General features: G+C 43.5%; 1 protein-coding gene across 4 annotated transcripts in view; it reads left to right on the forward strand.

Moving 5' to 3' along the window:
• Positions 1-10,653: 10,653 nt before the first annotated feature.
• LOC310984816 (CSC1-like protein 2) overlaps positions 10,654-26,571 on the forward strand; it is a 34,456-nt gene continuing 18,538 nt past the window's right edge. For 3 of the 4 annotated variants that reach the window (XM_083970135.1, XM_083970137.1, XM_083970138.1), the window contains exons 1-2: positions 10,654-10,911; positions 23,697-23,902. In XM_083970135.1, the coding sequence (XP_083826261.1) occupies positions 23,735-23,902 (168 nt within the window). In that variant the 5' untranslated portion in view covers positions 10,654-10,911; positions 23,697-23,734. Of the gene's footprint in view, positions 10,912-22,232; positions 22,339-23,696; positions 23,903-26,571 lie in introns of those variants that run through there. The other variant, XM_083970136.1, reaches the window with a different exon arrangement.

Raw genomic sequence — 26,571 nt, forward strand, 5'->3', positions numbered from 1 at the left:
GGGGTGGGGATGGTTGTTACACCTTTTATCTTTGTTGTTTTATTAAAGCAGATATCAGCTTCACGGCCGTTTCGGCTAATGCTGCGTTCAAGGCAGGCTTTTGAAACCGTAAGTTACAGCTTCAAGTCACAACTACGACTTGGTAGCGTTCCAGGTAACCCGTAGCTCGTGTTTTTACCATCCTGTTGTCTGTGAAAGTTCCCTATAACGGCCACTCGTAACTTCTGACCCGTGAACTCGTACCAGATCGAACTGGTATGACTTCACAGGAAGGAAAAACACAAAGTACGAGTTTCCTTGAACGCACCATGAGTTAGCAGCCCCCGCCCTTGTCAGGCATCAATTGGTCCTCGTGCTACGTCACCACATTCACGCGCATCCCTTGGCTGCACACACAGCCCTTCATGCCGTTCTCTCTCCTCATTGGATAACACTTGTATCCCACAAGGAAAATTTTCTCCTCGGGTTACAGCAGAGCAGAGTGACGGAGAGACTCGTGTTTAGGCTGAAATACTTCATGTAAGTGATTGCTGACGGAAAATAGGACTATTTAGGACTTATATTAACAAAAACATTCCACTGATATCTGCTTTAAGTGTCATTAAGTGTCACCATCTTTCCTGGAATTTTACCCGGATTATGAGCTGCTTCTGACCTCCTGCTGAAGGTTTCCATTCATACACACCCTTCATTGGTATTATCAGAATATGTTCTTGTTAGGATCCACACCACTGTCACTGCTTATTTAGCCGTCAGTGATGGGTTTTTTTTTGTTCATACTGAACCACAGGAAGATGCTTTAGTGTTGTTTTAGTTTTTAGTTTTTAGTTTTTAATCTCACTGTTACAATTTACCCCAGGTTGTGTTACAACCCTATGGTTACAACCTACCCCGGTAGTGGGGTAGGTTGTAACAGTGGCACTGTTGAAATGCGAAATTGTCCCGAAAAAAATTAAATAAGTCTATATTATAGGCGCTTCGAGAAGCTTCCGCTACAAAACAAGCTTGAAATATAGACTTATTTAATTTTTTTCTGGACAATTTCGCATTTCAGGGCTTCAATACAAGACGGACATTACATACGAGCAGCATGGAGGTATTTGGATGTTTTTTGGTGTGTCTTTTTGTTACGAAGACAGTTCCATTTGCAACCGTTATATGGACATGCACTGCTACGCCGAGACCCCCTGTAACTCAGAGAAGCCACGGAGGACTCTGAAACTTCTCCCAGCACTTAGTCCACATGAGGGGGAGGAGATAATGAGTGCAATTTGAATTTTGGGTGAACTATCCCTTTAATGTCAGTAAAACCAAGGAGATGTGTTTGGGAGAGAGGGCAGCAGCAGAATGCACAGGGTCTATCTTCAGGCCTGTTAGCATGAGAGGGGAGGGTGTGGTGCAGGTCAGTGAGTTTAAATATCTTGGCACAACCATAGGCAACAACCTCACCTTCCAGGGAAATGCAGACAACATTTACAAAAAAGCAAGACAGCGGCTGCATCTTCTCAGACAATTGAAGAGCTTTAACGCCAGTAAGCAAACCCTGGTCTACCGGTCACTCACTGAGAGTGTTCTCTCCTTTAATATCATCTCCTGGTATGGGAACCTCCCAGTCAGACACAGGAATAAGTTGGCCCAGGTAGTTAACCAGGCCAGTAAGATAACAGGAGACAAGAAAATGCAGCTTCAGGAAATATACAATCGTTCTATGGCCAAAAAAGCCATTCAAATTTACAGTGACACCACCCACCCTCTCAACTCCGCATTTGTTTTCCCTCCCTCCCTTTTTTTAATGCTCTCTTTTTCCTCACCTTCCCCGTTATCTCCACTCAATTTCCCTACGGGGACAAATAAAACTACTACTACTACTTTTCTCACTTTTCTTTCTCTTCTTCTTCTCTCTTTCCCTCATCATAGAGCAGCACTTTAACTTTCTTTTCTTCTCCATCTCACATCTTTCTATTTCTCCTTGCTTATGCTCTGTCTTGAGCAACACTAGTTGCTCCAGTTTCAAAACATCGACTTCCACACACACACACACACACATACACACTCACATGGATGCGCACACATACACGTTTACTATCCTCCACCATATACGTATCCATATATGTACAGCACTGTTTGCACCAGTTTAACACTTGTCTTTGGATTTTTGGTTGTTCTTGTTGGTTTGTTTTGTTTCTGCTTTTTTTTTTTTCTCATTTCGTTTTGCTCTGTCTTGGTATGTTTTTGTAGTCCTCCATTTGTCTTGTATTGGCATCACTTAATAAATAAAAAAAACCTCTGCATTTGTTTTGAGGCCATCGGGAAGGAGGCTCAGAGTTCCCTTAGCTAAAAAAGCAGGGTACAAAAAGTCATTTGTGCCGTCTGCAGTGGATACCCTGAACCAGAGCATCTTCAGGTGAACTCTGAGCTACAGTGAAACCGCAGCTGTTGTATGATACTGTATTGTTGTATTTCATGTGTTTATTGTATTTCATGTGTTTATTTATTTTGTTGTTACTGTGCTAGATGTGTCCTGCTGTTATTGTTGGCTGACTACCAAGATGCCAAAGGCAAATTTCCACTGTGTTTTTAAACCATTGGACAATAAAGTCTTCTTATCTTATCTTATCTTATCTTATCTTATCTTATCTTATCTTATCTTATCTTCAGAAATCAGTTGATTCAACGTCAGAGAGAATCATGTTTCAGATATTTGATCAGTTTGCTGATTACTGTACAGTAAATGCAAAACATAATAAAAAATACAAAATAAAATACAATCTGTATAAAATAACTCCAGCATCAGTCGGCTTCTGACTGTGACATTTATAGTTGGAGGAGATTTGAGTTTAAAAACTAAAACTAAATAACTAAAATGTGCCGTGGAGAAACTGATTCATGATGTTTCAGCTACAAGCTGGGTTAGAAGTGAAACATCCCAGACCTTGACAGTGGAGCGATGGCCTCTTTCCTTAATGCATCCCAGATGAAATGGACCTTTACTCCGTCATATCATGTATCCATCTGCCTCACAGCCCATCATAATGTACTAATCTTTTTCTTTTTATGCAACTGCAAAATGTAAATCTTTGTCTGTTTTTTGTTGTTTTTCTTCTTTTTACCATGTCTATTTTTGTGTGTGTTTTTCGTGCATAGTCCCTTTATGTTGAGCTGTTAACTTCTCTTGAAAAAGCCAAAAACAAAAAAAAATATATATAAATATGTATAAAAAGAAAGAAATGAAACATCCCATCATCTACCTGTGGTCAAGTAAATATGCAACATTATAATACATGAACAGCATGACTTCATAGTATGATTAGGGATGGGAATTGAATTTAATTGAATTGAATTGATTGAAGAATTTTGCGATTCTGATTCCATTATCGATATTGCTTATCGATTTGATTCCTTATCGATTCTCTTATTGATTCTCATTGGGCGAGGGAATAAAAGACAGATGGGTTTGTTTGCATTAATGCAGTGGTTCCCAACCTTTTTTGGCTCATGACCCCATTTTGACATCACAAACAAAGATTGTCTGTGGTGTTTTTAATCATAATTTTAAAAAGAAAAATACCTAATTAGTTTATTTAATTAATAATTTTTTTATTATCAATTACTAGACATTTAAGGCGATCCCATTTGAATTCCAGGTGACCCCACATGGGATCCCAACCCAAAGGTTGAAAACACTGCATTAAAGCTTCAGTTGGTAACAATTATTCAGTCATATTTGCTGGAACTGTCACTATATTCTGATAGTTGGACATTAAATGGGTAATTTAGGGCAAAATCCAACTCCTCTGGCTCCACCTACAGCCTGTAATCGTATTTGCCAGAATCCACCGCGACCGACGATTCTCCTCCAATCAGGTAGAGGGAGCAGGAGGAGCGGCCAATCGCAGCTCGTACACGTCGTAGTAAGCTGACGAAAGTGAAAGTAAAGTCCGCGATTTGGTCAGAAATTTCAAGACGATACACCTTCAGCTCCCTCTTTTCACTTCTGTCAACCCCCCTCCCCCTGTGTTGGGTGAGAGAGAGGCGAGATCGTTATGGAGTCTCCGGTTGCTATGGATACGGTATGTCTTCTGTGGGTGCGTTTATGGCTAATTTGCGGAGTTTACTTTCACTTTCGTCAACTTACCAACTGTAGCTTTAATGACTCTAACATTAAAAAAGTAGACAGGACCGACCTGCCTGGACAGGTTAACACTAGACCACTGTGGCTGTGGGCCAGCTGTGCTCACAGGAGAAATTTAACAATGTTTCCATTACATGGTTTTTACGCATCTGTATTCTTCTCACTAGTTATTGTTTTCATGACGTTCGTTTTTATGCGGAGTGAGCGAGCGAAAGAGAGAGAGCGAGCGAGAGAATAGACACAGGGCGCACCGTTTCACGTGGCTACGAGCAAAACCTGAAACAAGGTGGTGAGAAATGAAGAGAGAAAAACAGAAAGAATAGACATGTAGCCTGTTCAGGAGACGTTGTCCTGTCCTCACGACGTGAGCAAGGGAGGACCAGAGGGTGGCTCACAGGTTTAGTGATGAGGAAACGTCACTGTCAGCTGCATCTGTCAGCAGCTGCATCACGCAGACAAGTCACAAACTTTATTATGGGAGAACAAACTGTGACATGTGGATATACACACTAAGCACCCTCATTTATAATGATGATTGGTTTTAACGTAACGTAACATCATTAATCTCTCGTTCAGTCCGGTAGAATAACGGGTCTTTGTGGGCGCTGTGTACATCGGCTCTAGGTAGAACAACTGTAAAACACCTGGAGCTGATAAACTAAAGCCAGGAACACACCGGCCCGACCACCGGGCGTCGGGGAGAGGCTTGCAAAAATAACAATCCAGTAAACAGTGACATCAACTCTTGACGTGAGAGCAGCCCACGTGTCCACACTACACAGTGTCGGCCGGGTTACACACACAGGTGCACGATGCTGTCACACCATCCCCAGACTGAGGTTTCTGCCTCCACGCCGTGTTTGCTTTGTTCTGACCCGAACACAGCGTGTGTTGTTTGTTTGTTTTTTCTTTGCAAATGCGCAAGTTTCTGAACCAAACGGAATCGATAAGGGAATCGTTAAAGCAGACCGGTTCCGAAGAGAAACCGGTTTTCGATTCCCATCCCGAAGTAGGATGTACAGTTAATACACATGTGTGTTTTAACCAAACTTGGCCTCATTGTTTTAGCAAAACTTTATTTTATGGAGTGAGAGTTAACATTTAACAAGTGTAGAGATAAGGTAACACAACACAACAATGTTTGACTCCACAGAGTTTATCGGTAAAACTTCACTAAACCGGTGTCCAGGTGCCAACGCTGCAAACAGAGTTCAGTTACGTAACACGTTGAGGTGGAGCTGAACTCACCTCCCAGTGTTGGGAGGGTTTCTATATTAATGTGAAATTATCTCCAAAAGACATAAAGTTAAACATGAAACACTCTTTTTCAATGTTTTAATCAATATCAGTGTATTATTTTAGTTTTCTACAGTTTGAGTGAAAAAGGGAAACAAAGCTACTAACTATGCAAGGGGCCCAGACCTTTGCTGAGGGCCATTTTCCTTTTCTGTCTGTTCTAACATGTAACAATTGGGGGCTCGTCCGGGATCGAACAACCATGAGGTGAAGTAAAAGTTTGTAGCTGTTGTGTGAGGTAGTGGTGGTCTTCTTTTCAAGATGGTTTGTGATTTTATTGCCTGCCTGTGTTTACTTGAGAGCTCCCTGTAAGGTAGTCGTCGGGCAGAGAGAGACTCTTGCCACTTTGTTATTTTGCCTTTCTTATTTTTGGTGGTGAAACCTCGGTGTGGGTACGTTTTCTGTGTGGCAGTGGGCCTTGCCTTGGTCCATTGTTCACTCGCAGAGTTCAACGTTTAAAGAAGCTTCCCGGGAAGCCACTGAAGACTAGATAGTTAACCATCATTACAGGATGCCTCTCCACAACGTCACTCTTCTATAGAGTTGCACAGCAGCGGGTTGACTCTACTTCTAGTTTCGTCTGGATTCTGTGTAAAATAGTAACAGTAACTTTTGGGATGTGACACTTTGTGTGGTACCTGCACAGTACGTTCGTTGGGTCGTTTGGTTGCAGCTTAGGTGTAAGTTGGCAACATTTTGTGTAGCAGTGGCAACTGTGTGACCTCTTGTGTTGTGCTGTTGCAGTCCACTTTTGGTTGAGTCACTTGTGTGTTACTGTTTGCTAGGTTGTGGCTGCCCTCGAGTCACCGCAGTGTTGTAAGTGAATTAACCTTTGTTTCGTAGTTTCCCTCATGGTGGTAGCCATTTTGGTATCTGGTGGGAGTGGCACCCACTTGTGTGGCTACTGTTGGCTGCTCACTCTTTTACATCGAGTGGCAGTGTGTTGGTTGGCCTTCTTTTGTATTGTGATCTTGTTGGATCCACTTTGACCCTTTGTTTTGTCCTGACAGCAGTCCCAGGGTTTACTTTCTGATGTGTTAATTGTTGTTTTGAGTTGAGGCCAGGTTTGGTAGTCCCTTGTTATTTAAGATATTACAATGAATAAATGGTATGGGGTTTTGATGTAACAGGTTAATTATTCATTGTCTTAAGGGGGTGGGGGTGTTACGGCCGAAAGGGGTTCGGCCTTGTGTGTGTGTGTGTGTGTGTGTGTCTCTCCCTCCCTGTTCCCTCACAGCTCCATCCAGTTCCCCAATCAGGACAACGAGGCTCACCTGGGCTGATGAGCTTAAGAACCCTGCAGCTGACACTGGAAAGCGGGGGCAGTGCGTGGGGACTGCTGGGCTTGCCTGCCTCCCATCTTGGCTTTTGTTTGTTTTAGTTTGTGTTATTTGTTTGTATCACTTTTATGTTGAGGATTAAATCTTCTTTTAGTTAAAGGAGCATTATCGCAAATACAGCAGTAATAGCATAAAATAAGCTGAAATATGCAAAAGATGGGTCGGGGGGAGCCATAACTAAATTTACAAAAAAAATCGCCAACAGTATAGTGTCCGTGGGGCAAATGCAGCATTTGTCTTTGTTATGATCCAAGCCGGCCCGGCGCTTGCTGCGTTAAAATGCACTCGGAACTCGCAAATCCGACCTCCGAACCGGACAAATATGCAACAGTAAGTAATGTAGCAGTGTTAGGGTGCTCACAGTCACTGAATCGCTGGTAGAACACTTTGTCTCCACGTCCCTGTGTCTTTCTTCAGCTGTCCTCTCAGCGTTATTAAGGAGGAGGACGTTTCAGTTGTTGTTGTGGTTGTGCGCGATGTAGAGCTGCCGCTTCCACTAGCGAGTTTTCTTTTTCCCGCGATTGCACGTTCATACAGCCTGGTGAGGGGGGAGGAGGGGGGAGGGAGAAGGAGGGGGGGCGGGGGGGGGGACTAAACGAGGCTGCTCTCTCTCTCTGACAGCTGCCCACTTGTTTATATCTGATAAACTCCGCCTGGCTCCATCTAGTGGCCGAATTTTGCGATAATACTCCTTTAAAGCAAAAGTAAGTGATATATTTGTGTTAATATAAGTCTTAAATAGTTATATCTTCCGACAGAAATCACTTACATAGAGTGTTTGGACTGAAACACGGGTCTGTCAGTCACTCTGCTCTGCTCTGAGCCGAGGAGAAAACATTTATCGTATCCTACAGTTTTTATCCAATGAGGAGAGAGAACGGCATGCAGGGCTGTGTGTGCAGCCAAGGGACGCCGTGAATGTGGCGACGTAGGGACGAGGACTGTTATGGTGCGTTCAAGGAAACTCGTATTTTTCCGACCGTGAAGTCGTACCAGTTCGATCTGGTACGAGTTCACCGGTCAGAAGTTACGAGTGGCCGTTATAGTGACTTTCACCGGTAAAACAGGTCGGAAAAACACGAGTGGGTTGCCTGGAACGCTACAAAGTCGTAAGTTGTGACTTGAAGCTGTAATTTACAATTTCAAAAGCCTGCCTGGAACGCAGCATTAGCGAAAACGACCGGACCACTTACTTCTGCTTTAATTTAGTGTCTTTGTGTTTGGTTTGGGGTCAGTGCTTGGGTCCATTGTTATGCTCCTCCGGGCCAACGAAGTTCTGGGGCGTAACAAAGTGAATGTGTCATCTGTAGCTTCATGTCTTTTGGAGATCATTTCATCTTCCACTTGATGAACTGTTCACATTAACATTTAATGAGCTTTTAAGACTTTGAAAATGAGACAATCATCCATGAAGATGTGAAAACTGTCCAGGCAGTAATGTAAAACTTTTTTAACATTAGGCTACAATAATGAAAATGAAGAGAGACCTGATACTTTCTGTTATGTGTGTGTGTCCAAATTATAAAACAATAATTTATGTGTGAAGACATCATAGCATGCCTATAAACTAAAGAAAAGGTCTTTGGCTATATGATGGAAATTTGACACGTTGAATGTAATGATATTTGCATTTTTTTAACATGTACTTTAAATGATAAGTCTTCCACTACATCAAGGCTACAGAGGTGGTTGATCGCCCTCTGCTGACTGATGAGAGAAACATACAGTACATCCAGTCTTTTTAGTGTTGAGGTGCAAACAAGATTCATGACTGTAATCCAGAGAGACACGGAGCCACTGCTGCTGAGGATGATGCTGCAGCTTCTTGTTTTGGTTTTACATGGACATATAGTTCTGTATCATCTCTTAACAACAGAATTAAATTTTTAAAAGGCTTGTATTCTTCTTTCCAATTGCTAAAACACAATTTTGCAAACTAGTCTGGTTTTATCAAAATACTTAACAAACAACTTCACAAAACCACACCACCCAAACTGTAAAACACCTCATGCATCCTGCAACATGAAGCACTGCAACCAAAAAAATCAAACGTTTGCACTGAACAGCTCACACTTCATTCATATGACCAGATTGTTGTCTAACTAACTACACACTGTTGGGCAGAATGAAAAACACTCTCATCTTTAGCTTTGTCATAAAACTAAAATATTTCAAACTGTAGAGAATTATACAGATTGTTCACATGCACAGAAACATTTACAGATACACACACATGCTGTTGAAACATCTATTTATTTATTTCACCAAACAAGTCAGTGCAACATGTGCACAACAGATATTTACATTGGAGTGAACAAACATATGCTCATAACACAGTAAACTGAAAAACAAAATCGCAGAAAAAACAAAGAAAAACTCTTCCTCTTCCTCTCTCTGCGACATCTTCCAAACTGTTGTCTTAGTGTTTCCTTCCTGGTTGAAGTGGAAACAATTTACCATTGAGGTGTTTGGCCAATCAGCTCATGTAGTGTCATTTTGAATGGCAGTGTTGTGAAATGTCCAACATGTGACTTTATGTCAGAGTGTTGTGCCTCATGCATCCATCCGGCGGTCCTGCTCCATCCGGTGGTCCTGCTCCACCTGGCGGTTCCTGCTCCACCCGGTGGCCCTGCCAAAGTGGAATATTGTGTTTGTCCTGCTCCATCCAGCGGTCCTGCTCCACTTTCCGGTTCCTGCTCCACCCGGCGGTTCCTGCTCCATCCGGTGGTCCTGCTCCACCCGGCGGTTCCTGCTCCATCCGGCGGTCCTGCTACATTCGGTGGCCCTGCTCCATCCGGTGGCCCTGCTCCATCCGGTGGTCCTGCTCCATCCGGCGGTCCTGCTCCACCTGGCGGTTCTTGCTCCATCCGGTGGCCCTGCTCCATCCGGTGGTCCTGCTCCATCCAGAGGTCCTGCTCCATCCGGCGGTCCTGCTCCACCTGGCGGTTCTTGCTCCATCCGGCGGTCCTGCTCCATCCAAAAAATAAAGAAAGATGGAGCAGGGCCGCCGGGTGGAGCAGGGCCACCGAACAAATTATTTTAACATCTGTTAAAATAATGCAGTCAGGGGAAAAACACAATATTCCACTTTGGCGGAATGTGAGCTACTGGACTAATTTGAATTTCCCTCCTAAGGATGAATAAAGTATTCTCTACTCTACTCTACTCTACTAATGATTTAATGTTGACTGTATCAGTCATAGACAAATACAGTCAATCAATAAGTGTTTATTATTGTAGGCTAAGTTTGTCAATTATTTATCAATGTTATCAAAAAATGTTTTTAAATTGCCCATTTTATTCTTTGTTATATTATTATTGTTGTTATTAATGATATATAAATGTATACAACGAATATCATCATCATTATTGTTATTACTGCAAATGATTGAGTGTAAGATAGCGTTTCCCCGATAGAATCCAATGTTCTAAAATTATTGTGTGAATGTGTGTTTGCGAATGTCTCCCTAACATGTGTTCACTATGTCCCCTAATATGTGTTCCCTATATTGCTTGTTTTTAACTTGTGAAGCACTTTGAGCTGCCATGGGCATGAAAAGTGCTATACAAATAAAGCCTGATTGATTGATTGATTGATTGATTGATTGATTGATTGATTGATTGATTGATTGATTGATTATAGCCTACCTAATTATGAACCTTCTGTTATTCATTGGGGGAACTCAGAAGACTCTTATTGTAAAAGTGTTCTGTTGCCGCCCCCTGCCGGCGGCTCCGTGCACCGTCCCCCCCCGTCCACCTCCCTCCCCCTCTCCCCCTCTCCTCCCTCCCCACCCCCCAGCAGCGGCAGCGGCAGCTCGGCTCTGTGGCTCTGTGTCTATTCCCGGAGCGACCGCCTCCATTTTAACACCGACACCCGGCGGAGCAGCAGCGGCCGCAGCGACTCAGCGGCGGCGGAGGAACAAGACCGAACCCCCCCCCCTCCACCGTGACCCCCCACCCCGCGGCTCTGGAGCTCTGCGGCCCGGCGGAGGAGGCTTGTTGTTGGGATGGCGGCGCTGCGGCAGGACGCGGCCGGGGCGGCGGCGGCTGTGTGAGGATCTAACGGTGCTGGTCTGTTGTTCTGCGGCTGAGGAGGAGGAGGAGGAGGAGGAGGAAGGGGGGACTGCTTCGGATGCTCAGGTACCGGCTTTATTCTAAGTGGTTTATTTATTCTGGCTTTATTCTCCGGGTTATTATAAGGCGGCTTTGTGTGAGCTGAGCGGGCTGAGCCGCGGCGCGAGGCGCGAGGCCGCTGCTGCAGCTCCGCGGCCTCGCGGCTCCGTCAGCATCACCAGCCTCCAGCCGCTCCGCTACTTTCTGTCTTTCTTTTTCTTTCTATCTTTTTTTTTTTTTTTTTTTTAGGGTGGGGGGTGTTCGGTTATATAATGTGTGCGCAGAGGACACGAGCGTCCGCGCGTCTGTCTGCGCCTCTAATGTGATTTCCCCTCTGACCGCGCGGCGCCTCTGACGCCGCTGACGCGCCTCATTAACGGGTAAACGGCTTCGTGTCCTCGTGTCCCGGTGTCCTCATGTCCCGGTGTCCTGCTCGGTGTCCGCGGGGTTTTCCGTGACATTGGTCCGGACGGTGCAGCCGAGGCCGGAGCAGGTGCAGCGAGGCCGGACGGACTGAGGCCGGAGCGGGTCCGAGTCCGGGCTGCAGGTGCCGCTGAGGCCGCTGCTCCAACCGGACACAGCGGCCGGTAAATGTCCTGAGTCACCGGGACCGGGTCAGACCGGGACCGGACTGTCAGTCCTCCAGAACCAGGGCAAGGCAAGGCAATTTTATTTGTATAGCCCGTTTTTACAGTTTGTCTCAAAGAGCTTCACATGGCATCATAACAGCATCCTCTGTCCTTAGACCCTCACATCCACTGAGGAAAAACTCCATGGAAAACCCTTTTAACAGGGAAAAATGTGAGAAACCTCAGGGTGAGCAACAGAGGAGGGATCCCTCACCCAGGACGGACAGACGTGACATAGATGTTGTTACAGACAAGACAGTTTACAGGGCAGTTCACATTCAGCACCTGGAGCCTGCAGGACCAGGACCAGGACCAGGATTAGAACCAGCAGGGCCGGCCCCAGGATTTTGGTGGCCCCTAAACAAGATTTTTGTTATGGCCCACTCTAAGTGCAAACAACAAATCACTGCTTAAAACTGAATACAGACATGTTTATGCCCTCTGAGGTTTGAGGCATTTTCTCAACTTTTACATATTTTCTTAAATGTATCTTTTTAAGATACTTGCAGATGTAACAATACTCAAGTGTTTTATGTCTAAATATTAGAACCTCCGCTGTAAGCACACTGAGGCCAATTTGTCCTAGAACACTGTATAAAGAAATAATTTAGGCCAAATGCTGGAAATTTGAGGTCTGCTTTTTGAAAAATTTCAAATCCCTTGTGAAAACACACCTTCGTTTTGGTGCTTGAAATAGGATATGAATACAGTAATAGATAAGTGTAGAAAACAAGTCTAAAATGAAACTTTGTAAGATTGCTTTTTGAGCACAAATGTTGTCATTCTGCCGTTCTATTTTCACCAAATGTCTCAAATGTGAGATAAAAGAAGCTGAATATTGACTTCACATTACATATAAAGCTCATAGCTGCACGTGCAGACCTCAGGATGTTTAAATGACTTGATGAACCCCGGTACCTTTCTGATCATGTGGCCCCCCACCTAACGGCTACATGACAGATCAATGTATAGGCTATACACTGCTCAAAAAAATAAAGGGGACACTTAAACAACACATCTTAGATCTCAATTAATGAAATATTGCAGTTTAAAATCGTTATTCAATATATAGTAGAGTGTGTTGAGAACAAAATAACATGAAAATGATCAATGTAAATCAAAATGATCATCCCAGGTTGATTTCACAGGGGTACTTGGAGTTACAATGTGTTGTTTAAGTGTTCCCTTTATTTTTTTGAGCAGTGTATATAGCTTTATTTGACAGACTCCAAGTCCAATAATTGACAGGCAGACAGACAAATAGATAGATAAACAAAGAAACATAGACAAACAATATGGACAGCAGCACACAGTCTGTCCACACACAAGCTAAAAACGGTTGTTCAGTAGTTCAGACCAGTATTTCCAAAACATGGACGTGTATTCAATAATTAAAGATGATCAGTTTGAATCAGTCTGATCAACGAGTCCAGTCTCAGCTGAAAATAATCAATCGATCAGTCGATCAACTCTGAGTTTCACAGAATCAATTAATCAGTGACCCAGATCTGTCAGAGCAGAGTCAGCACAATGATCACCGATCAATGATCATTGATCGATGCAGATCATCAGAAATCATCAGTTGATTCAACGTCAGAGAGAATCATGTTTCAGATATTTGATCAGTTTGCTGATTAACAGTTCAGTTAAAGGGATAGTTCACTCAAAATTGAAATTTCTTTCTCTCTCATTATCTCCTCCCCCTCATGTGGACTAAGGGCTGGGAGAAGTTTCAGAGTCCTCCGTGGCTTCTCTGAGTTACAGGGGGTCTCGGCGTAGCAGTGCATGTCCATATGACGGTTGCAAATGGATACCAACTGTCTTCGTAACAAAAAGACACACCAAAAAACATCCAAATACCTCCATGCTGCTCGTATGTTGTAATTCTTTGTAATGTTGTAATTTTTTTCGGAACAATTTCTCATGTTGGGGCTTCAATACAAGACGGACATTACATACGAGCAGCATGGAGGTATTTGGATGTTTTTTGGTGTGTTTTTTTGTTACAAAGACAGTTGGTATCCATTTGCAACCGTTATATTGACATGCACTGCTACGCCGAGATCCAAAAAATTTGAATTTTGGGTGAACTATTCTTTTAATTGATCTCTGATTGATCACTGATGAACTCGGGGCAGCAGAGGCTCCATCAGTCTGTCCCGGGGCGGCTGTGGCTCCCAGCCTGGTTTACCACCACCACCGTATGAATGAATAATGGGTAAATATTATTGGGTGTCGGGTAACGATAGAAAAGCGCTATATAAATGTAAACCATTATTATTATTATTATTATTAATTGATTAGAGCACTCCGACCCAAGCACGTCATCGTCATAGACAGGTAAAAACACACACACACACACACACACTGTGGTGGAATGACTTCTGGGTAAATTAGGACAAGTTCAGAAAACTTCTTCATCAGTGTGTGTGTGTGTGTGTGTGTGTTGTCTGAAGCTCTCTGAGCCCTCAGGGCCACCGTAGTCACAGTCACTATCACTGAGTTACTTTCTGTTTGATAGAGGAGTCGTGTGTTCTCTGATGCTATGGATGGAAAGGCAAGGGGAGGCAGTTTTATTTGTATAGCCCGTTTTTACCAACAGTACTTTGTCTCAAAGGGCTTCACATGACATCACAACAACATCCTCTGTCCTTAGACCCTCACATCCACTGAGGAAAAACTCCATAGAAAACCCTTTTAACAGGGAAAACCAGGAGAAACCTCAGGGTGAGCAACTTCTTCTCCTCCTCTTCCTCCTCCTCCTCCTCCTCCAGCCGGATGGGGCGTTCAGGGTCCACTTTATTGTACTGTGTTGGAAATAAGATTGGGTCACAGTTTGAAGATAGAGAGCTAAAACTAAATATACAGAGCTAAAACTAAAGATACAGAGTTAAAACTAAAACTAAAGATACAGAGTTAAAACTAAAGATACAGAACTAAAACTAAAGATACAGAGTTAAAACTAAAGATACAGAGCTTAAACTAAAACTAAAGATACAGAGTTAAAACTAAAGATACAGAGCTAAAACTAAAGATACAGAGCTTAAACTAAAACTAAAGATACAGAGTTAAAACTAAAGACACAGAACTAATACTTAAAGATACAGAACTAACACTTAAGATAAAGAGCTAAAACTTAAACTAAAGATACAGAGCTAAAACCTACGATACATAACTAAAACTAAAGATACAGAGCTAAAACTAATACAGAGCTAAAACTTAAACTAAAGATACAGAACTGCCGTAGTGTCCTTGGGCAAGACACCTTACCCACCTTGCTCCTAATGGGTCGTGGTTCGCGCCTTGCATGGCAGCTTCCGCCATCAGTGTGTGAATGGGTGAATGTGATGTACTGTAAAGCGCTTTGGGTATCGTTCAGGTATAGTAAAGCGCTATATAAATACAGACCATTTACCATTTAAAACTAAAACTAACGATACAGAGCTAAAACTAATGATACAGAGCTAAAACTAAAACTAACGATACAGTACTTAAACTTAAACTAAAGATACAGAGTTAAAACTAAAACTAGACACAGAGCTAAAACTTAAACTAAAGATACAGAGATAAAACTAAAGATACAGAGCTAAATCTAAAACTAAAGATATAGCTAAAACTGAAACAAAAGATACAGAGTTAAAACTAAAACTAAAGGTACAGAACTAACACAACATGAAACTACTCCAGTTAGCTCAGTCATGTTGTAACTCAGATATCCGCTGGAGTTATTCAAGTTAAACAGTTAGCTAACGGTTAGCTGCGCCAATTTACGATAACCATGACTAATTACAAAATGTGCACACAGAAACAGTAATGTTTGTCCAGTCATTGGTTTTATAAACTTTACAAACATCAGTTTAGTCTAAACTGTGATATAGTGACATGAAAAATGAGATATAGCTAAACTCTGGTCTGTCACTATTGTTCTCATGCTGGTTTTCTACCAGGAAGTAATTGTAAACAACAAAGCGATTTGTTATAAAACACGGTGGTGTCACATGGCGTCATGGTTAAGGTTTATTGATCAGTTGATTATCTGATAATATTTCTGCTTCAGATAAACTGAATTCATTGATCAATCTTCTGATTATTTCCTAGTCAGATCAATAATCTTCAGGATTTTAATCACTTTAGTTTTAAAATACAAGAAACTGAAACTTTCAAAGGAACTGAACTAAACTCTGTTGTTGTTGTTGTTGTTTGTGGCTTAAGTTCTGAAATCCGACACTGGAGAGAGGTCAGTGAAGGCAGCGCTGCCTTCACTGACCTCTGAAGTTATTTCTCCTGCTCGGTTGTCTCTCGGTTTCTCTCTCTGTCTCTGTCTGTCAATTCAGTTCAATTCAAACAGCTTTATTGGCATGAACAGAAATGTGTTGTTGCCAAAGCACTTTACAAACTATTTACAAAGATATTTCAATATAACAAATATACAATATTACATATAAAGTACATTACAATATAATTTAATACAATCAGGTATAAATAATGGTGCAGTCTGTCGCTGTCTCTTGGTTTCTGTCTCTGTCAATTCAATTCAATTCAAACAGCTTTATTGGCATGAACAGAAATGTCTTGTTGCCAAAGCATTTCACAAAATATTTACATACATACCCACATTACAATATTACAATTCATATTTAGTACGGTACAATACAATTGTATACAACTAGATATAAATCCATAGCCTGCCAAGCCAGACTATATCATTAACATGTCTAGTCTGGCAACGAGCGGTAGACCTCGGCTCAATCCAGGGGGCGGGATGAAGGCTGTCTTTCAAACTGCCTCTGCACCAATAGGGTAGCGCTACGACCAATCAGATTAAAGAGCAGGATGACGTAGATTAAACTTTTCCCATATCCCATTGGGATGAATGTCTTCGGTGCAGTTTCTTGCTCAACTTTTAAAGAAAATGACAAGTTTAAATTCTTTCAAAGTTGATGCCAACGCCGATTCAAACGATTCCTTTGCTAAAGCCATCTTGTCATGTTTTTCACCGTCGCAAGAATGTTGTCATCGCGTTAAAGACCCCCTCCCATGAAAATCGTGTTTTTGGAGCTTTTCACATGTTCCTGTGGCATTTTTCTTGTGTTAGAGGACATAGCAGCAGAAAAGGAAGTGCAAAATTGCATTTCTGAGTTTTTCTGCCTTCAAACTGCTGTGAACCAATGGCAGACTCAAACTGGCCGTTTCAAGGAGACTGGAGCTGACGTGTCACAGCTCCAGGGGAGGGCACTAGTGCTACAAGCTCCCGCCCCGCTCTGCATCTGGCTCAGAGGTGAAAGGCTTGACAGCTCGGTGTAGCTGTCAAGGTATAACAGGTATAGCTCACCTGGTAGAGCAGCTTGCACCGTGAGCAAGGACTATGTTCCAGTCTGGGATCGAATCCCAGTGTGGCGTTTTACGTTGTCAGGGAGCGGGGTGGGTGCAGAGCAGCGCAGTCTCCGCCCACCCTCCAGAACTGCATAGCTAATGAGCTGCTGGTGCTGTGCAGAAGGAGAGCCCTGGGAAATGGCACAGGTTTTGTGATTTTGGCTATAAACTTCATAATCACAATTTAAATACCACAGAGAATGTTTCAAAATAACCAAAAGGGGTCACAGGAGGGGGACTTTAAGCCCGCCCACAACTCTCTAACAGATAGAGCGCTGTGATTGGTGAACACAAACGGTGTTCGAGACTCAAAAAGTTCCTGTGGCTCGTTTCTAGGGCTGCCCCCGACCAAAGATTTTGTTGGTCAACCAGTAGTCGTCACTTATGGTGATTAGTCGACTAATCGATCCCCCACCTTGAGGGAAAAAAAAAAAAAGTGTCACGTCACGACTTCCTGTATCTGGCCCTTCAAAATAAAAGCCCCATAACCTTTCATATACAGTTCAGTCATCGATGTTGGCTTAATTTTGGCAAGACACGGCTCCAAATGTTGTTGTTTTTTTTCCTGCGACCAATCGACCCATGCAATTTTGGTCGGCTGATGATTTTTTGGTTGACCAGTGCTTGGTCGACTATTTGGGGGCAGCCCTACTCGTTTCTAGACCCACCTACGAAGCAAATATATTTGCTGCCGCTAGGGTGCAGATAGATTTCTAGGCTAATAAATCCATGCATTTGGGATGTTATAGTGAGTCCCTCAGATACATATTTAGCTGCCAGAGGAGCTGCCGTCTCTCTGTCTGTCTCTGTCTCTCAAAGTCAAATCTTTTCTCTGTTTCATGTAAACAAACAAACAGTAGGAATAAATAAAGTGCTGAGAGGTGATTGGTCACAGAGCTGCAGTGGCTTTTCAAAATAAAAGACTGTGCAGGCGTTCAAAAGTTCAACAACAACAACGACCGCTGCAGCCGTCGTCTGTTTGTCCTGCGTCTTGGTCGGTGTTGAGTAGACGAGGTCGTTGGTGCAGCTTCACGTCTGCACTCGGCTGATAACAGACAGTGACATCACCACGAGACCCCCCCCCCCCCTCCCCTCCTGATCCTGAGTCAGCTGTTCTCACTGTCTGATGATGTCACGGTGCATCATGAACCATGTGACCTGCTCCACTCCACTACGGCAACAAACCATTTTAACATGTAAAAGTCAGACTGGATATGTGTTGTAGATATCTGTAATTCACTTTTGCCTCGTCAACAAGAATATTTCAGATATCTGCAACTACGTTCTTCCTATAGGACAAATGACGTCACTTTAACCTTTCATGTGAATGGGGTTTGTCATTACAGATATCTACAATTCAGTTGCAGATATCCACTATGTGAATTACAGATATCTGTAACTGAATTACCACTAGTACGAATTCCAGGTTGAGATATCTACAGTTTGATTCTGACTAGTCATAATTCCAGTTCAAGATATCTTTAATTCACCTCAATTAAAGATATCTACATGTCCCTTTTCAGATATCTTAAATTAAGTTTTGACTAAAGGCGAAATGACGTTGTAGATATCTCAAACTGGAATTATAGTCCATGAGCCAGACCACCAATCGCAATCGAAAGGGTGGGCAAATTCTTGTTGCTATTTTATTATTCCTATATATGTCCAGATTATTAATTGGTATGATAACCTTCGCACAAGAGTAGCTTAACAATATTTATCATGCATTCACTATTTTGACCATAAAAATGCCATATACACCAATTATGGCCATTCTCCGATGTTGCACATTTCATAATTTGTGTGCCACTACTGATGATTTAGAGCGCCTTTGCAGTTGCAGAAAGGCCCTGCAGATAATATTTGTTTGCACCACTAGTTGGCGCTAATTTCACTGGGTGCATGAGGGAGCGAGGGGGAAAATCGGCTTTAATACTGCTGTTAGCAGGAAGTAGCAGAGGACTTTTGTGAAATCATATTATACAGGGAACATTTTTAATGGTTTATATATACATCCAAGGTTAAGAAGGCTAAGATGTAGTGAGTAAAGATGACATTAACATTATAGCATATTACATCCATAGGTTTAGGGTTATTTAGGGGGAACTGGGGCATTGTTCATTAGGCTGACTGCAGAGAGGAAGAAACTGTTCTTGTGGCGTGAGGTCCTGGTCTGGATGGACCGGAGCCTTTGCCAGAGGGGAGGGGCTGGAAGAGTTTGTGTCCAGGGTAAGAGGGGTCAGCAGCTATTCTGGCTCTGGTCTCCGGGTCCTGGAGATGTACAGCTCTTGAAGAGATGGGAGGCTGCAGCCGATCACCCTCTGGGCAGAGTGAATGACACGCTGCAGTTAGGCCTTGTCTCTGGCTGTTGCTGCAGCACACCAGACTGACATGGAGGTGATGGTGGTGCCCAGGAAGAAGAAGGTGTCCAGATATGCAGCTGTTGGTGTACAGGGAGAACAGCAGAGGAGAAAGGACGCAACCTTGGGGGGATCCAGTCAGAGACATGCTTCCCCAGCCTCACGAACTACCGCCTGTCTGTCAGGAAGTCCGTAATCCACCTGCACATGGAGTCAGGCACATTAAGCTGGGAGAGCTTGTCACGGAGCAGAGCTGGGATGATCGTATTGAAGGCAGAGCTGAAGTCCACAAACTGTATCCTGGCGTAGGATCCTGGGGAGTCCAGGTGCTGGAGGATGAAGTGGGCCATGTTTACAGCATCATCTACAGACCTGTTGGCTCTGTAGGTGAACTGTAATGTCCTTAAGGTGGGTCAAGACGAGGCACTCAAAAGTCTTCATGACCACAGAAGTCAGAGCAACGGGTCTGTAGTCATTAAGGCCTGTGAGCCTTGTCTTTTTGGGAACTGGAACAATGGCTGAGGCCTTGAAGCAAGCTGGCACATGACAGGTCTCCAGTGAGGTGTTAAAAATGTGTGTGAACACCGGAGACAGCTGATTGGCTCAGTGCTTCAGGGTGGAGGGGGAAACTTATACCCCTTTCCCACTGGCCAAAAAACCCGTTTAAACCCACAAACGCACCGACCCGCGTCTGTCTGTCTGACTACCCATTTCTCCGACCATACATTTCTTTATTTTTGAGTCCATTAGTCCGACCTCCCATTTCTCCAGCTTAAGTAGCCCTAACCCTCAACCTTACCCTAAACCTAACCTTAACACTGTAGAATGGGTAGTCGGAGAAATGAGCCGATGTATGCCCCCCCGTCGACCTGCGTCAAATGACTCGGCAAGCGACGCGGGTTAAAATCGCCTTCAATCGGCTCGGCTCTGATCGGCTTGCAGTGGGAACACCAGACCCGGCTCAACCTGCTAATTTATGTGATGACATTGGGCGTTACGTGATGCCACATCATCGCACCAGTCGCGGTTTACGTAGGCTACCAAAACAAAGCTCTGCTTGCATTCAAGACTGGGATTTGAAGATCAAAGAACACTGACCAAAAAAGATTGAAAAAAAAGAAGCGACAGTCTGTTTAACTGACATGTTGTGCCGCGGACGTGCATCATAAGGCGGCCGCGGCAGACTCGCTGTCCTCCGTGGCGGGCGGCTGGGGCATGACACGGTGTTTCTCGCACTGCGAATGAAAGCGGGGCGACTGGTTTATGCGGGGGTTAGACAGACAGACCCGGCTCATTTTGGTCAATGGGAAAGGAGCCAAATGCCGATTGTTAGCGGGTCGACCCGCATTTAAAAAACATGCGTCGACCCACTGATGTTAGTAGGAAAACGGCTAGAGTTTGGGCCTGCAGCTTTGCACAGGTTCAGCCGTTTAAACAGTCTCTTCACCTCTCCTTCTTTGATTTGATTTGATTTGTATGATGGAGAGAGGTGTGAGAGGTGTGGGGGAGGGTGGCACTGGGGTGTGGGGCTGTGTAGGTGATCCAGGTGTGGAGGAGCTGTTGCTGATTGATAGCTGGTGGTCGGAGGTGTGGGGGATATCAGGTCTGTCCCATTGTCTTTCTAAGCGGCAGTAGAACTCGTTCAGGCTGTTGGCCAGGCGTAGGTCGTTGACAGAGGGACACTTGAAATACTGTTCTGACAGTATGCTCCACATTATTTGTGACAGAAGGAGCAAGCTCTTTAGTTGATTTTAATTGTGTAAAAAAATATTTGTTTGTTCTTGTTATTGCATGAAAAGTAAAACACTCTAAAAACGTTGGCTATTTCATGTGTATGTTCTAAATTTTTATCACATTTTCATTTACATATTCCTGAGGTGAGTCTGTTATTATTACAGTAGGGTCTTGATAAAAGGGAAAAACATCCTTGAAGTGATTTAGGCACTGAGTGATCAACAAACAGCATAATACCGAACAAGCGCTATACACAGTTTTCAAGTTTCCACTCTACCGGTCCACCTATTCAACACATGATAACCACCACTAAGCTACCTGTTTGCAATGGTTATCATGCCAAACTGTTCACTAGAGATGTCTACCAAGTCAAAAAAACAAACTAGAAATTGCCCACCCGTTCGATTGCGGGAGGCCAATTTTGGGGTCTTGGCTCATGGACTATTAGTACTAGTTGTAATTCAGTTACAGATATCTGTAATTCACATAGCGGATATCTGCAACTGAATTATAGATATCTGTAATGACAAACCCCATACACATGAATGGTTAAAGTGACGTCATTTGTCCTATAGGAAGAATGTAGTTGTGGATCTGAAATATTCTTTTTGACTATAGGCAAAACTGAATTACAGATATCTTGAATGAAAAATCCAACTATTCAAAATGTAGTTACGACAAGTCAGAAAGACGTTGTTGATATCTACAATGTTAATTCCAGAGAGTCAAACTTAGCTTTTAAATGTTAAAGGGACAATGAGGAGTTTTGGAAAAGCGAAGTGTCTTCACTCTACATTTATGAGCCTCCGCACCGTGAGTTTCTTTGACCGGCGCAAGACAGACTCATGTTTTCATTCATCAAGAATTAAAGTCAGAGGTTGGAAGACGATCACATACCGTCGTAGTTCCCACCATAAACGGCGATTCGGCGGCGTTATTCTCATGACTCGCCACGAAACCGAAAGTAAGGAAACACTGGTCGGCTCGCCCAGCATCTCCACCACCACTAATAATAACAAAATAACCATAGATTTATCTAAAATGGACCATTAACAAGTGGTAACGGAGATTCATCCACATTAACGTGAGACTTTTTTATTGTCGTGGAATTTTTCGTTCTGCCGCTGCAGAAACTCCTCGTTGTCCCTTTAAATCCGCTTGCCATACTCCACTTCCTGTCACACGCACACACACGCATCTAACTGTTATCTATGGGCTGCAGACATGGGAGGAAAGGGGTGTGTGTGTGTGTGTGATGCAGCACCACACACTCACACACACACACAGTATGAGTCATGATGCCGCTGCGCCATGACAACAGCGGACATCGTCCTCCATAGAACCAACAGGAACCTGAGGTGTGTGTGTGTGTGTGTGTGTGTGGTGCGTTCAGGTGTGTGTGTAGAGACGACAGGTGGAAGTGTCGGATGCGTTGACGTGGTGTCCTCTAGGACCGGTGACATCACAGAGTGGGCGTGGCCTCAGACGGACGGAGGAACCATCAGAGCCACTTCCTGTCCAGGACGTCGGAGAGACGCTGTCCCACAGTTAGAGCTGCAACAATTAATCAATTAACCGCAAAATAATCGATTATTAAAGGGACAATGAGGAGTTTCTATTTGGTTATAAAAAAGTCTCATTAATGTGGATGAATCTACGTTACCACTTGTTAATGGGTACATTTTCGTTAAATATATTGTTTTGTCTCTATCATTATTTTGTTATTATAATTATCATGAGTCATGAGAATAACGCCGCCGAATCGCCGTTTATGGTGGGAACTACGACGGTATGTGATCGTCTTCCAACCTCTGACTTTAATTCTTGATGAATGAAAACATGAGTCTGTCTTGCGCTGGTCCAAGAATTTCACCGTGCGCACGGAGGCTCATGGTAAATGTAGAATGAGAACACTTCGCTTTCTCCTCGTTGTCCCTTTTAAATTAATTGTCAACTATTTTGATAATCTAATAATCCGTTTAAGTAGTTTTTTAAAGAAAAAAAGTCCAAATTCTCTGATTTCAGCTTCTTAAATGTGAATATTTCTGGTTTCTTTGTTCCTTTATGACAATAAACTGAGTCTCTCTTTGGTTTGTGGACAAAACAAGACGTTTGAGGACGTCGTCTGGTGGTTTAGGTTATGATTACAACATTTTTTAACATTTTATTGACCAAACAACTAATCGATGAATTGTTTAAATAATCAACAGATTAATCAGTAATGAAACTAACTGTTAGTTGCAGCTCTACCCACAATCCTTTGCTGCTGCAGCAACATTTAAAGCCTCGCGGGTGAAGAAACATCATCATCATCATCACTCTCTGACTCCTCCCCCTGGGTGGATGGTGGGGGGGGGGGGGGTGCAGACGTCCTTTGTTCTCAGAGTCTGTGATGTAACGATGATGTCATCGGCCGGAGCGCCATCCCATCATCACCGTCGTTTTGTGTCAAACGCTCAGCGAGGCAGAAAAAACTGGGTCAGGAGCTGCAGCCGGCGTTACCGCGGCAACGGGATCAGTAGGGCACAGAGTGGAGGAGAAGGGGGGACGGGGGGGGGGACGGGGGGGGGGGGGGGGGGGGGGGGGCTGCTGCTGAGGCATGCTGGGAAATGGAGTCTGCTCCTCCGCCATGTTTGATTGATCCGATTTATCGCTATCGATAAGTACCGACATTGATGACATTGTTGTTAATAAAGTTTTCTGGCTCCTCCCTCAGGTTCCCGGCGAGGATGTGGCAGTGAGCTGGTGGTAACCATGGCGATGTTGGGCGGCGGCCAGCCGTGCGGCGGGCAGGACAACTGCTCGGCTCACAGCGAGTCCAAAGAATACTGTTACTCAGCGCGGATCCGCAGCACGGTGCTGCAGGGGCTGCCGTTCGGCGGCGTGCCCACCGTGCTCGCACTCGACTTCATGTGCTTCCTGGTGAGTCGCCGCCGCACACACACACACACACACACACACACACACACACACACACACACACACACACACACACACACACACACACTCGTTACATCACACACTGCAGCAGCGCATCGCTCTGACCTCTACTGCAGTGCGGAAGCAGGAAGTAACGGCGCCATGGGTCCTCAATAGGGCTGCACCGAATGGCATTTTTTGGCCGAAACCGAATACCGAATAAAATCAAAACGCTTAGCTTGGCCGAATAACCGAATACCGAAACTTACTTAATTTTCAAAGAAAGTAAATGTTTATTGACTATTCTGACAGTTTTTGAATTTTCCAGTTGCCGTTGCTCATCAAAAAAGCACAACAAGTTAAATAAAGTTTTTCATTTATATCGGCCCATTGTGAGTGCTGAAAGATCTATGCAAGTACATTCCAAAAAAAAAACAAGTGTCTTTTAAAACAGCGGTTCCTAACCTTTCTTGGTCAGATTTTTTTAAATTCATCAATTAGGCTACTAGACATTTCAGGCGACCTCATTTGAATTTCAGGTGACCCCACGTGGGGTCCCGACCCCAAGGTTGGGAAACTCTGTTTAACTCATTGAGTGCCATTGACGTATATATACGTCAAATGCAGTTTTCTGCGGCTGGTAAATGGGGACGCTCTCGCGCACACTGTGAGTAATTTTGGGGCTTCTGGGATGTGTAGAACGAAAAAGACTGTAGATCAGAGCAAGAAGTGAAGAGGAAGGAGAAGACGAGTGTGATCGGTACAGAGATAAAAATGTTGGGAAAAAAAAACAAGTGTAACGTGGAGCTGGAGGAAAGCTTAGCCACAGATGCTATTAGCATAGCTCCAGCATGAAGTGATCAGAGGAGGCAGGAAAGGTAAACTCATCTAGATGATCAGCACCGAAATGCCGAAGCGAAAGCGGATCGCGGAGTCAGTTTCACCAGTTGCTGTAAACCGACGTCGTGACGACGAACCTAGAGATCAGCGCGGTGCGTCGCTGCCGCGGCCGCGTCCAACACAGAGGCTGAAGACGCCATGACGTCTCCCTCCCTACTTCAGAGACGAGGGGAAGCAGCAGGAGAGCTGGCATCACTCTGCAGAGTAAGACTCCTACTTGTTGTATTTTAGTTTTTTTTTTTTTTTTTGTACAATGAAAAAACATGTGAAATGAAATTTTCAGATGTCTTACATGTTTTTGAAGCCAAAATTTTTTGAGCTATTTTGTGTTTTCAGAGTCATAAGACAAAATATTCTCTTGGTCTTAAAATATTACTCAAAATGCCCCGAAACGCTGGCACATGGCACTGACCATTTTATAAAAGGGCTGGCACTCAAAGAGTTAAGACGTCGCCACGGACGGAGTGGGCGACATGCTGGGACGAGGAACTTTCGTTTTCCAGCAGTAGGAGTCACTTACTAATAAAGCTCCATGGGGTTTAAGCTGCCGTTTCCATCGTCGCGCGATCGCGTATTTATCAGATTTTTTTTTTTTAATATTCAGCCTTGCTTTGCGCTCATTCCACCGAAGGCAGAATGTTGCTTTTTTTGCAATATTCGGCCGAATATATTCGGTTACCGAATATTCGGTGCATCCCTAGTCCTCAATTCGAAAAAAGTCTCCATACAAATGAACGAGAGTCCAAGTTTTATTTCGTGATCCGATTGAATTGTGCCATGAGAAAAAAATATGTCCTCTACCTGTTTAAAACATCACGTTTCATGAAGAGAAATCAGCAGTTTGTTGTAAAACTATTGTAGAATAAAGTTCAGAAGAATCGGTAACCAGAAAGACTACAAGTTGCGTAGGTGACGTCACACAACACAAGGCGACCTTTCTTTCCCGTGTCAGTTGGTGACGTATTTTTTGTGGGACACCAGATCTGTATTCCGTGGAGCGTCTTCACACTAAATACATTCTTTTACGATAGTTTTACGATAAACTAATGATTTCTTGGCATGAAACGTGATGTTTCCGCCACACACACACACACACACACACACACTCGTTACATCACACACTGCAGCAGCACATCGCTCTGACCTCTGCTGCAGTGCATTGTGGGAGCCGCTGTCTAGTCGTCTCTGCTGTGTGACGTTCACTGACTGTTGGAAAGATCAATAGTGCAGGAACAGTCGCATGGAGCAGCCTGATGACCTCTGACCTCTGACTTACATCATCACACTGAGGCTGGAGGGACGAGAACACGTCAACTTCACTGTCCTCTAACGAGCACACAGACACCTAACAGACAGACCATAATACAGCTTTACACCAACAGTCACTAACATAACATTGCTCCGTCCCTGTTGGGTTAAAAACATACTTCAGATTAAGAAACAGTTTCTTGCTATTTTGTACTTATACTTGGCTATTTTTTATTCTATTCTACACTTTTTGCTAACACTTTACAATAAATACAGCATTAGTGAGCTTTAAATACTGAATTCATCATTTATAACACATGTATACTCATTAGTATGTAGTTTCATAAACACAGTTAAAAATGTTTTTTTCATCATTGATAAGAACTAACTCTATTTATAAACTACATACTAATGAGTATTCATGCGTTAACTATTGCTTTATAGTGTGTATTTATCATAAAGTGTTCCCACTTCTTTACTGGTTCTGTTATTTCCTTGCACCGGCACCAGAGGAACTGATTTTG

The sequence above is a fragment of the Trachurus trachurus genome (genome assembly GCF_905171665.1).
Source record: "Trachurus trachurus genome assembly, chromosome: 1".
Classification (NCBI taxonomy): domain Eukaryota; kingdom Metazoa; phylum Chordata; class Actinopteri; order Carangiformes; family Carangidae; genus Trachurus; species Trachurus trachurus.